A 12,748-nucleotide genomic window follows, 5' to 3' on the forward strand; every position below is an offset into this window, starting at 1 on the left:
CTTAATAGATGGCTAACTTTTATCAGAATAGAAAAGGTAAAAAAGAGGAGCAGGTATTTATTTGAAAATAGAGAACTTCCTCTCTGAGGCAGCTCAAGAATGAAGTGTCTGTTGGAAAGCCTGGTAGAAGCGCTCATGGGGACGTTTGGTCTGGAGTTTAGAGATGAATCCCCATCGATGCCAACTTGGGAGCCATGGGAGCTCAGGCTCTGTCTGTGGAGGACATTTAGAGAAGATGAGCGCCGAGGTCAGAATTGTGTGGTATCAGTTGTAAGGAAAATTGACAGGTCCAAAATGAAGAACCAGGCGGGGGGGGGGGGGGGGGTGTCGCACAGCCGCTGAGGAGGGCCCCATTGAGAAAGGGTGTATAGCACAGCCTTGAATACTGTGGGGAACTCAAGTGAGAAGGTGAATAAAGAGGGTTCGTTGTATTTGCCAACTAGAAGATTATTAGTGATTTTGAGAAAGCAAATGGTGGATAAGAAATTAGGAAAGAGAAAGCAGTGGCCAGAGGGTGACACAAATTTAAGAGAGTTTTGGTGAAAGTTTTGTGTTTACTTTGTTTAGAATGAGTAAAAGGAGATAGAGAATGAGAACTTAAAATTAGAGGAAGTATGATACTATCAGTGGAAAAGGTGTAGAATTGGAAACACTCTTCCCTAAATTAATATCTAAACATTAGGCTTTTCTGTACACAAGATGCACAAATCATTGTCTCATGCTAGTGAACTGACTCACTGATCATAATGGTGAGCTGAATGAGTCAAGTGATTTTTCAAGATTGTAAAGGAGTTTATTTTCATATGAGTTGTGCCAAAAATGTCCATCAAGAAAATGGATTTTAATAACTTTCAGGTAAAACATTTAATAGCTCCTACATTCCCTTGATGTCCAGCACAGTAACACAGTGAACGGTGCCTCTGCTGGTGGTCTGTATGTCAGTGCTTGCAGTGTTCAGAGCTGGGTTACTACTCGGCATCATTGTAGAGTAAATCCATGCAGTCTTGTGAAGCATTTTATGTTTCTGTGCTCCAAAGTAATTGCTGTCTAATCACACCTCATTCACATTTTTAAGATATAATGTTCATAAACGTCATGAAGTATTAAAATTATAATGCTGGAATACAGTATATGAAATAATGTCAGTTAATTGGCCCCTTTGAGGCTTCCCTAGTGGCTCAGCAGAAAATACTCTACCTGCCAATGCAGGGGACATGGGTTCAGTCCCTGCATCAAGAAGAGCCCCCAGGTTAGGAAATGGCAGCCCACACCAGTATTCTTACCTAGAAAATCCCATGGACATAGGAGCCTAGTAGACTGCAGTCCACGGGGTTGCAAAAAGTCGGGCACAACTTAGTGACTAGACAACAACAATAAACAACTATTTAGTCAAGCAACACTACATAACATTTACCTATTTTGTCACTTCTTTCCCTCTGTCAGGCTGAACCGAGTGTTTCTACTTCTGACGCAGTTGTTGACCTCAGTTCATTGACGAATGTGCAACATTTAGAACTTCCTAAGGTAAATCTGCTCTGAATTGGACTGAAATGATGTGACGACCTTGGCACTGGTGTTCTGTTTCACTGGTTCCCAAAACTAGTCTCTGCAGACCAGCAGCATCAGGGTCACTGGAGAGCTTGTTAGAACTGCAGGTGCTTGGGCCCACCCTGATCTCCCAAAGGAGCAGCTCTGGGGTGTGCCCGCAGCTCATGTTTTAATAAGCCTCTTCCATGATGCCAGTGGGCACTAACGTTTGATAACCATTGTGCTAATTGATACTTGAGCAGGGGCCCAGCTTCTCCTGTCTTTATGATTATCCCAAGGTATGACATTTAGCGATCTCATGTTTGATTTATTTACAAGCACTTGCTATGGACGAAATAAAAAAATTAAAGAAACAAGTTATAGGCTTTGTCCTTCGTCAGACCGAAAGCCCAAACGCCTAGAAGTCTCACTAATAGGCATCGTTGAGGTATTTGCTTTTGCAAAGATCTGAACCTTGGATTCAAGTGACCACTTGAAACAGGTGGTTTGTTGAACAGAATCCTGTAAATGCTTTTAGGTGCTGCAGGCTCGTGCTGGAATGCAGGTGGACAGTGGATGAACAGACTAGACAGAAAGAGCAGTGACATGCTCAGGGAAGAGGAGAGGAAAGGAGGAGGTGGGATGGAGGGACAGAGGGATTTTACATGTAATGCTACAGCAGGAAGGAGTGTTTTCCTCCGAGACTCCCCAGCTCCAAGGCAGGGCACCAGAGGCCGTCTGACTGGGTTGAATCCTATTTCTTTTTTTTTTTTTTTTCATTTATTTTTATTAGTTGGAGGCTAATTACTTTACAGTATTGTAGTGGTTTTTGTCATACATTGACATGAATCGGCCATGGATTTACATGTATTCCGCATCCATCAGCTACAGACTTAACACATTTTGTGATCTTACTTTGCCTCCATTTTTCTTACCTATAAATTGGAGATGATAGTCTTACCTTTGATATTGTAATTTTAAAGGTTAAATGAGTTGTTTATAAACTAGTGGGCATAATGCCTGATATGTGGTCAGAGTTTGTTAAGCCCTTAGTGGGAAAAAATACTGATTCTTCTTGGTTTATTTATTATTTTTTAAATAAATAACCCTGCACAAATGGATTGCTCTGATCTTATCATATACATTTAAGAAAAGTTGTCATGGGCAGTGTGTGCTGTGGGTAAAGGGAAAAGAACATAAGTAATTAAAGCTTTTTTTCTGTCAAAAAGTCCATACATGTCCATTCCAGCATCCCTCATTCTGTTGCCATGTCAGAGAGAGTCCTTTGAGACAGTAAGGGAGAGGGGACAGGATATTTTAATGCAAATCTCTGAATTTGTATAGGTAAACAACCAGCAAATGCCCTCTGTACTTAGTAAAGTACTTTTCTGACCACAGTTAAGTAAATAGACTATAATAGAATCAGATATCAGAATTGAGTACCTATAGTCATGGTAGATTACAGAGTATTACTTATATTAATACAAGTGAAATATTTCTTTGTGGTACTAGGAAAGAATATTGTGTGCAATATCCGAAATAGAAGGCAGCTCAGTTATTTACTTGGCTTTAACATTGGAATTTGTCATTGTGGTAGCACGTTGAACTTCCTGTTCATCGTGTCTGAGTCTTTGACCACTAAATCAAGGTTTGGGGTTTCAAAATTCTGGCAAGTTTGGACACTTTATCTGAAGTCAATTTGATTATATCCTGTAGAGTTATAGGTAGAAGGAACATATGCATGATAACAACACTTTTGTATAGTGTATCAGACTTTCAAGCCTTTTCTTTACTACACTTGATCCTCACAGCAAGCTTTTAGTTGGCAACTATTATTATTCAGGCTTTTGGAGATAAGAAAATAGAGGTTTAGAGATGTTAAGTAATATATCCAGATTTCCAAATTTAGCCAGCAAGTATATTATAGCTGAGTTCAGCTCTCCCTAAACCTGTGTAATTATCTCTGTATTATGCACATGAAAAGAGTGGTGGTAGGGAGGATGAGCAGTGACAATCTGGAATGTCATCAAGCATTAATCATCTCTGTCAGCAAAGCGGCAGTGTTCGTAGTCTTTAAAATGATGATGGAGCTTTACCTCGATGCCATGATCCTAAAAGTGCAGTGGCAAGTGTGGCTCTCATGTAAACTTCTTTCGCTCATGCTTTCTGTCTCCCTGGATGGAAACTATAATGAGGAAAGTTACTAGCTCTAACCAGAATGAAAATATTCACTACCCTATGGTAAATTTTATTCACATAAATGTTGAGAAGAGGTAAAAGCCAACATTATGGAACACCCAGTTTTGATAAAAGAAAGTATGGAAAATATAGCCAAAGTAGGTGTAGCTCTTCTAGCCTTGGCAGGTTTTCAGGGTAAGTCTTTGGACTCATGAGTTGAGAGCATTTTCACTCTGTATCAAATCAAAATCCAAGTCTTTGAAGGAACCAGTCTGGATTTCCAGCCCCAGAAAGCACAGAGCGTGAGCAGTGAGGGCAGCCTGTCTGCTGAAGGAGAAGGGATAGCAGAACAGGGATGCAAGGACTGGTCTTAGTGGTTATGTCTAAGTCAGATAAAGGAGGCAAGAGTGTGCTTTGGTTTTGAGTCACTTAACCAATTACACAGAACTGAATTCTCAAACGTACATTCATTAAGTTAGTGAATACATTTTTATTTTCTGAATCTATTGATAAAGTGACTAGAAATATGTTACTTGGTATATGTGCTGAAAAGAAAAGACCCTGATGCTGGGAAAGATTGAAGGCAGGAGGAGAAGGGGACGACAAAGGATAAGATGGTTGGATGGCATCACCGACTCGATGGACGTGAGTTTGAATAAGGTCTGGGTGTTGGTGATGGACAGGGAAGGCTGGCGTGCTGTAGTCCATGGGTTCACAAAGAGTCAGACACGACTGAGTACTAGAGATACTAGACATAGGGGAGGAATGAGAACATTTGGATATTTGATGGAGGAGAAGTTTAATCTCACTAAAGTAATTTAAAGCTTGCTTAAGAAAAGGGGATTTCTAAGAGTGGATTTTAGAACACCTTTAATTGCTTTTCTAGCCTTTGAGTAAGAAGATGATGTTCAGAAGTTTTGGTCACATACCTTTCTGTTTGGATAAATTTCATGTTTCACATTTCCTGTGTTTCTGTTTTTGCTTCTGTAGGATCAGGGGGGTTTGGGCATTGCCATAAGTGAAGAAGATACACTCACTGGGGTCATCATAAAGAGTCTAACAGAGCACGGGGCAGCAGCCACGGTGAGGCCTCCCCCTTCTTACAGTCAGAAAGTGGTGAGGACGGGGCTTCTGTCTGTAAAATCACTCAGAAGTTTCCATGTTTCCATCTAGGATGGACGACTGAAAGTTGGAGATCAGATCTTGGCTGTAGATGATGAAGTTGTTGTTGGCTATCCTGTTGAAAAGGTACTTATCTGAAAGAAAGCAAATTGTACTGTGAACTCATCCTTGGAAATGGCTAAGTGTGTATATGTGGGGGGCAGTCAGTCATGGGGATCAGAACTGTGTAGCTATATTATATATCTGCAAGGAAGAGAAGAAATTTGAAAAGTACTTAATTTCTATTTTCTGTTTTCTAATTAAGATGATGTTAATTGTTTTTTCTGTTACCTGATAAATTCAGTATTCAGTGGGCATTTTTGATAAATATCATTTCTGTTTTCCTATATTAAAACTTGAAACTTCTAAACAAATGTCAACTTAGTATTAAAACCAAAGGAATATTTTTAATGAATATTTGCTGCTCTGTCGTTTTTGTTCAGGAACTAAGCCGTGTCTGTCTCTTTGTGACTCTGTGAACTACAGCACATCAGGCTTCCCAGTCCTTCAGTTATCTCCCTGTGTTTGCTCAAACTCATGTTCCTTGAGTTGGTGATACCATCCAATCACCTCATGCACTATCGCCTTCTTTACCTTCTGCCCTAAATCTTTCCCATTGTCAGGGTCTATTCAAATCAGTTGGTTCTTCACATCTAGTGGCCAAAGTATTGGAACTTCAGCTTCAGCATTAGTCCTTCCAGTGAATATTCAGGGTTGATTTCCTTTAGGATTGACTGACTTGATCTGCTTGTTGTCTAAGACACTCTCAAGAGTCTTCTCCAGCACCGCAATTTGAAAGCATCAGTTCTTCAACACTCAGCCTCCTTTATGGTCCAACTCTCACATCCATACATGACTACTGGAAAAACCATAGCTTTGACTATAAGAACCTTTGTTGGCAAGGTGATGTCTCTACTTTTTAATATACTGTCTATGGATTTGCTCCTATAAATATCCGCTATGTATATTGCTTTGTAAACAGATTTTAAGACTCAGACACTAAATTTGTAACTTTTATTGTGGATAAATAGTTATATATACCTGAGTTTCTTCCTTCCCAAAAGTGATCTTAATACTGTACTTACTAGGACTTTCACTTTAGCCTTTCATAAGTGCTAGGAAAAAAAAAAGAACTGTGTTTCTTTGCAATTTGGTGTGCCACTGTGTCTATTTCTACAGTGGCCAGCAAGATGCTTAAATCACTTTAAAATTCAGTTTGTGTTTTTTTGGAGGAAAATTGCTTTACAGTGTTGTGGTAGTCTCTGCCATGCATCAGTGTGAATCTGTCATAACTATATATGTATTCCCTCCGTCTTGAGCCTGCCCCTCCGCAATTCCACCCCCCAGGTCATCACAGAGTGCCAGCCTGGGCTCCCTGTGTTACACAGAAACTTCCTGTTAGCTGTCTGTTATACAGGATGGTGTAAATATGGCAGTGCTACTTTCTCAGTGTCTCCTAACCTCTCCTTACCCACTGTGTCCACAGGTCTGTTCTCTATGTTTGCTTCTTTATTTCTTTCCTCTAAATAAGTTCATCAGTCCTACTTTTCTAGATCCCATGTATATGCGTTAGTATATGATATTTGTTTTTCTGGCTTACATCACTCTGTATAAGAGACTCCAGGTTCATCCACCTCACTACAACTGACTCAAATATGTTCCTTTTTTATGGCTAAGTAATATTCCAGTGTGTGTGGGTGTGTGTGTGTACACTATAATTTCTTTATCCATTCATCTGTCAATGGATATCTAAATTGCTTCCATGTCCTAGCTATTGTAAATAGTGCTGCATTGAACACTGGAGTACATGGGTCTTTTTGAATTGTGGTTTTCTTGGGGTGTAAACCAGTAGTGTGATCGTTGGGTTTTATTACTGGGTTTTTATCTGGTAGTTTTATTCCCAGTTTGTTAAGGACTCTCCCTACTGTTTTCCATAGTGGCTGTACCAACTTACATGCCCACCAGCAGTGCGAGAGGGATCCTTTTTCTCCACATCTTCTCCTGCGTTTTTGCTTCTGTGTTTTTTTTAATATATATAATGTCCATTCTGATTGGTGTGAGTTGGTACCTCATTGTAGTTTTGATTTTCTTTTCTCTAATAGTGAGCTATATTGGTCATCTTTTTATGTATTTATTGGCCATCTTCTTATATATCTTCTTTAGGTCTTCTGCCCATTGGGTGATTGGACTGTTTTTGTTTTTCTATTATTGAACTGTATGAGCTGCTTGTATATTTTGGGGATTAATCCTTTGTCAGTTGTTTCGCTTGCAATTTTTTCTCCCATTCTGAGGTTTGTCTTTTTATTTTGTTAATAGTTTCGTTTGCTATACAAAAACTTTTAAGTTTAAATAGGTCCCATTTGTTTATTTTTCCTCTCTATTTCCAGTACTCTAGGAGGTAGGTTAAAGAGTGTGTACTGCCTATTTTCCTCTTAAGAGCTTTATAGTTTCTGGCCTTACATTTAAGTTTTTAATGCATTTTGAGTTTATTTTTGTGTACGGTGTTCTCATTCTCTCACATGTAGCTGTCCAGTTTTTCCAGCACCACTTTTAATAATTGTATAGGTCTTATTCTTTAACCCACATGTGTATGTTTTTAATGTTCCATTTGGCTTGATCCTTTTCTTGCATAATTTTCTTTTTCTTGCTTTTACATAAATGTTCCCATTTTATTAAAAATGTTTATGTAAGCTGCTTCAGATTGTATATAGAAACAGAAGTGGTTCAGTTCAGTCACTCAGTCATGTCCCACTCTTTGTGACCCCATGGCTTTCCTGTGCATCACCAAGTCCCGGAGCTTACTCAAACTCAGTCCATCCAGTCGGTGATGCCATCCAACCATCTTGTCCTCTGTCATCTCCTTCTCCTCCCGCCTTCAAACTTTCCCAGCATCAGGGTCTTTTCAAATGAGTAGGTCCTTCATGTCAGGGGGCCAAAATATTGGAGTTTCAGCTTCAGCATCAGTCCTTCCAGTGAATATTCAGGACTGATTTCCTTTAGGATGGACCGGTTGGTTCTCCTTGCAGGCCAAGGGACTCTCAGGAGTTATCTCCAAAACCACAGTTCAAAAGCATCAATTCTTCAGCACTTAGCTTTCTTTATAGTCCAACTCTCACATCCATACATGACTACTGGAAAAACCATAGCTTTGACTAGACAGACCTTTGTTGGCAAAGTAATGTCTCTGCTTTTTAATATGCTAAGTTGGTCATAGCTTTTCTTCCAAGGAACAAGCATCTTCTAATTCAGTGACTGCGGTCAATATCTGCAGTGATTTGGAGTCCAGGGGAATAAAGTCTGTCACTGTTTCCATTATTTTCCCATCTATTTGCCATGAAGTGATGGGATGGGAGGCCATGATCTTAGTTTTCTGAATGTTGAGCTTTAAGCCAACTTTTTCACTCTCTTCTTTCACCTTCATCAAGATCTATTTAATTCCTTTTTGCTTTCTGCCATGAGGGTGGTGCCATCTGCATATTTGAGGTTATTGGTATTTCTCTTGGCAGTCTTGGTTCCAGCTTGTGATTCATCTAGCCCGGCATTTCACATAATGTATCTGCATATAAGCTAAATAAGCAGGGTGACAACGTACAGCCTTGATGTACTCCTTTCCCGATTTAGGACCAGTCTGTTGTTCCATGTCCAGTTCTAACTGTTGCTTCTTGACCTGCATACAGATTTCTCAGGAAGCTGGTCAGGTGGACTGGTATTCCCATCTCTTTCAGAATCTTCCACAGTTTGTTGTGATCCACACAGTCAAGGGTTTGGCACAGTCAATAAAGCAGAAGCAGATGTTTTTCTCGAACTCTCTCACTTTTTTGATGATCCAGTGGATGTTGGCAATTTGATTTCTGATTTCTTTGCCTTTTCTAAGTCCAGTTTGAACATCTGAAGTTCGTGGTTCACATATTGTTGAAGCCTGGCTTAGAAAATTTTGAGCATTACTTTGCTAGAGTGTGAGATGAGTGCAGTTGTGTGGTAGTTTAAACGGTCTTTGGCATTAGCTTTCTTTGGGATTGGAATGAAAACTCACCTTTTCCAGTCCTTGGCCACTGGTGAGTTTTCCTAATTTTCTGGCATATTGAGTGCAGCACTTCAACTGCATCATCTTTTAGGATTTGAAATAGCTCAACTGGAATTCCATCATTTCCACTAGCTTTGTTCATAGTGATGCTTCCTAAGGCCCACTTGACTTCACATTCCAGGATGTCTGGCTCTAGGTGAGTGACCACACCATCGTGATTATCTGGGTCATGAAGATCTTTTGTGTATGGTTCTTCTATGTATTCTTGCCACCTCTTCTTAATATCTTCTGCTCTGTTAGGTCCATACCGTTTCTGTCCTTTATTGTGCCTGTTTTTGCATGAAACGTGCCCTTAGTATCTATAATTTTTTTGAAGAGCCCTCTAGTCTTTCCCATTCTATTGTTTTCCTCTATTTCTTTGCACTGATCACTGAGGAAGGCTTTCTTATCTCTCCTTGCTATCTTTGGAACTCTGCATTCAAATGGGTATCTTTTTCCTTTTCTCCTTTGCCTTTAGCTTCTCTTTTCTAAGCTATTTGTAAGGCCTTGTCAGACAACCGCCTTTTTGCATTTCTTTCTCTTGGGGATGATCTTGATCACTGCCTCCTGTACAATGTCAGGAAGGAACCTCTATCCATAGTTCTTCAGGCACTCTGTCTATCAGATCTAATCCCTTGAATCTATTTGTCACTTGTACTGTATAATTATAAGAAATTTGATTTAGGTTTTACCTAAATGTTCTAGTGATTTTCCCTACTTTCTTCAATTTAAATCTGAATTTGGCAATAAGGAGTTCATGATCTGAGCCACAGTCAGCTCCTATTCTTGTTTTTGCTGACTGTATAGAGGTTCTGCATCTTTGGCTGCAAAGAATGTAATAAATCTGATTTCAGTGTTGACCATCTGGTGTCCATGTGTAGTGTCTTCTCTTGTGTTGTTGTAGATGGTATTTGCTATGACCAGAAGTGGGTAAAGCACCTCATATTCTTCTAAGGTTGTAAGGATCCAGAGAAATGAACAATATTAATTAGAAATGTTAAAAGTGAAAACCCTTTCTTATATAATGAAGAATATAGTCTGAAGTAGACTGTTTGGCCTTAATCAGTATCAGGAAATTAAAAAAAAGACTAGAAACTGCAGCCATTCTTTCTTGACCTCTCGAGTCCTGACAGGGAAAAAGTTTGCCTCTGACTCTTGTCTCAATCATAGATGTTTCCAATTACAGCTATCATAGTGGCTTTTTTGTGTGTAAGTCTACTAACTTGCTTTTAATTTTATTTCTCCTCCACACCAACACCCTGCCAGTTTATTAACCTTCTGAAAACCGCAAAGACAAAAGTGAAATTGACGATTCGTGCTGAGAATCCAGACTCCCAGGCTACTACTTCAGTAATTGCTACAGCCAACGGAGAAAAAAAGAGCAGCCCCCAGTCTCCAGTGGTCCCACCGTCTAGCTCTCCAGAACCAGAGCCCATGCGAAGTAAGGGCTGGTCTCTTCACGTGCTCTTCACACGTGACATGTTCAAACTCGGTATCTAGTCGCTGCTTGGGAGCCATCTGCCTGTATGTAGTCCACTGCCTGATAGGCCATAGTCCGACAGCCTTCTGGTGAAAGGATGGTATAAAGAGAAGGGATCTGGTGCTGTACATTAACCAGCCATAGAACCTTGGGAAACCCATCCAGCCGCTCTGAGCCTCTGCTCGCCCATCTCTAAGACAAAGGAGTGATGCTCTTTGCTCTCCAAGGATCTTTTGCTAAGAGTATCTGTGACTCCAGGTATCTTACTAATACATGAGATACCTCATTTTGTACATTCCTTGTTTATACTCCTGAGCAAGTAATGTAACTTCTTAGAACGTCAGTATTCTCATTTTTAATATGGATACCATGATACCACTTCATTGGTAGAATCAACTTTGCCTGGCATTATATCAGATGCCTAAAAGGTTACTCATTGCCACATGAACACAGTGGATATGAGTTCTTCCTTTGGGTGTAAACAGCAGATACAGTCGAAGAGGACGAAGTAGATGAAATTGTTGGATGTGGAGCTTGGGATGCCAATTTCTCATGTCATTAAAATGCCAGTCTTGTACATTGAGGCAAATTATTCCTTTGAGGTTCTTTTTCAGAAAAATCACACTAATTTTCAGTAAAAGAGTACATTTCAAGCTTTGTGGCATTTTAAAAAAGTAGTTAAAAACACATAGGCTTTTTCTGCATTTGGAGAAAAAAAGCTCTTTTGGTTTCCAAACTGAAACATTCAGTTCTTTTGACAGGTTTTTAAAGAAACAGCAGTATAAAACATTTGTAATATAGTTGGTTTAAAAGTCTGTTTTTAAATTGAAGTATAGTTGATTTATAATGTTGTGTTAATTTCTGCTGACTCAGTTGTATATATGTGTGTGTATATATGTGTATATATATATACACACACATTCTTCTTATATTCTTTTCCATTATAGTTTATCCTAGTACATTGAATATAGTTCCCTGTACTATACAGTTGGACCTTATTGCTAAAAAATCTTAAAGTAATAAACATCTAATGGAAGTAATCCTTTATTTAGAAAGACTGCATAATTCTCTAAAATGTTAAAAAATATGGTAATTTTCTAATTTTTCAATATTAAGTTGATCCCTAAATAGCATTGTCTATAAACATATAAAATGCTAAATGGAAGCATAGCATAAAGGAAAATATCTTGTACCTGTTCTTACCATTTCAGGAGCATGAAACTAGTCTGCCTCTGATTCCTAAAAAGAACGTTTTCTCTGAAGCTAATCTATCAAGTATACCAGCTTTGTCTGAATATGCTATTTGCTATATGCTTTTTGCTATATCACCAAACATGATATGAAGGCTCTTATACAACAGAGTATGAGATTATATTCTCCTTATTTTTTCATAATCTAATCTTATTTATTTAATTTTGAGCATATATGCACCGGTATTTAATATTCAAGTTTATGAAACATTGAGACATAAAGAAACAAACTTAAGGTGGGGCTCACTTAATGTGTTATAAACTCAGATATGAAATCCATTTGCGTGTATGATTTAATTACATAAGGAGAGATGCTCTAGGGCAGGATGAAAAGAAAACCAAATCAGAAACCTGAAAAGCCATGAGTGGCAGGCACCATGACCAGAATTACTGATGTCCTTTACGCTTTGTCTTCCCTGAATGTGAGTTAGGTCTCCTCCGCACGTTTCAGTTCCAAGTTTTACGAATCATAGTTTCTTAAGACGTTTGTTTGGCTCCCATGAAACATAGAATATCAGAGTGAAACTAGTGGTTAAGTTCAACTCTGTTCTCTTTCCTTTTACTTATTATCTCCAGTAATTAAAGAAAAATACAGAATAGTGCAGATGATAATTTACAGGTAATTTTGCACCCACTGCACTAAGGTAACAATGATGATGTCATATTTGTTGGATGGTTTTAAATACAACTAAAAGATTAAGGTGGGATTGAAGTCTTCTTTGTCCCCAAACTTGGGCCTATGATTCTGTTCCATCTCCCAAGGCAACCGGTGTGGTGAGTTTGATGTATATGCTTTCTGATCAATTTTTGTTTGCATTTCATTTTAAATTTACTTTTAGGTACAAGCAGGTCGTCAACACCAGCAATCTTTGCTTCTGATCCTGCAACCTGCCCCATCATCCCAGGCTGTGAAACAACAATTGAGATTTCCAAAGGGCGGACAGGACTGGGCCTGAGCATTGTTGGGGGGTCCGACACACTGCTGGTGAGGATGTAGCCAGAGATACTCCAAATATGCAGCCTCTTCAGTGATCCCTGAGAGGTCACTGCAGGGAAATTTCCATCAGCTGTATGAAATGAAATACAAAG

At 39.1% G+C, this 12,748-nt stretch overlaps 1 protein-coding gene across 8 annotated transcripts in view; it reads left to right on the forward strand.

Annotated features, from left to right (window-relative positions):
* MPDZ (multiple PDZ domain crumbs cell polarity complex component) overlaps positions 1-12,748 on the forward strand; it is a 162,177-nt gene that overhangs the window by 131,346 nt on the left and 18,083 nt on the right. For all 8 annotated transcript variants that reach the window (XM_061132568.1, XM_061132565.1, XM_061132561.1 and 5 more), the window contains 5 exons: positions 1,444-1,524; positions 4,696-4,788; positions 4,879-4,953; positions 10,196-10,370; positions 12,499-12,644. In XM_061132568.1, the coding sequence (XP_060988551.1) occupies positions 1,444-1,524; positions 4,696-4,788; positions 4,879-4,953; positions 10,196-10,370; positions 12,499-12,644 (570 nt within the window). The remainder of the gene's footprint in view (positions 1-1,443; positions 1,525-4,695; positions 4,789-4,878; positions 4,954-10,195; positions 10,371-12,498; positions 12,645-12,748) is intronic.

This window comes from Dama dama, chromosome 29, assembly GCF_033118175.1.
Source record: "Dama dama isolate Ldn47 chromosome 29, ASM3311817v1, whole genome shotgun sequence".
Taxonomy (NCBI): Eukaryota; Metazoa; Chordata; class Mammalia; order Artiodactyla; family Cervidae; genus Dama; species Dama dama.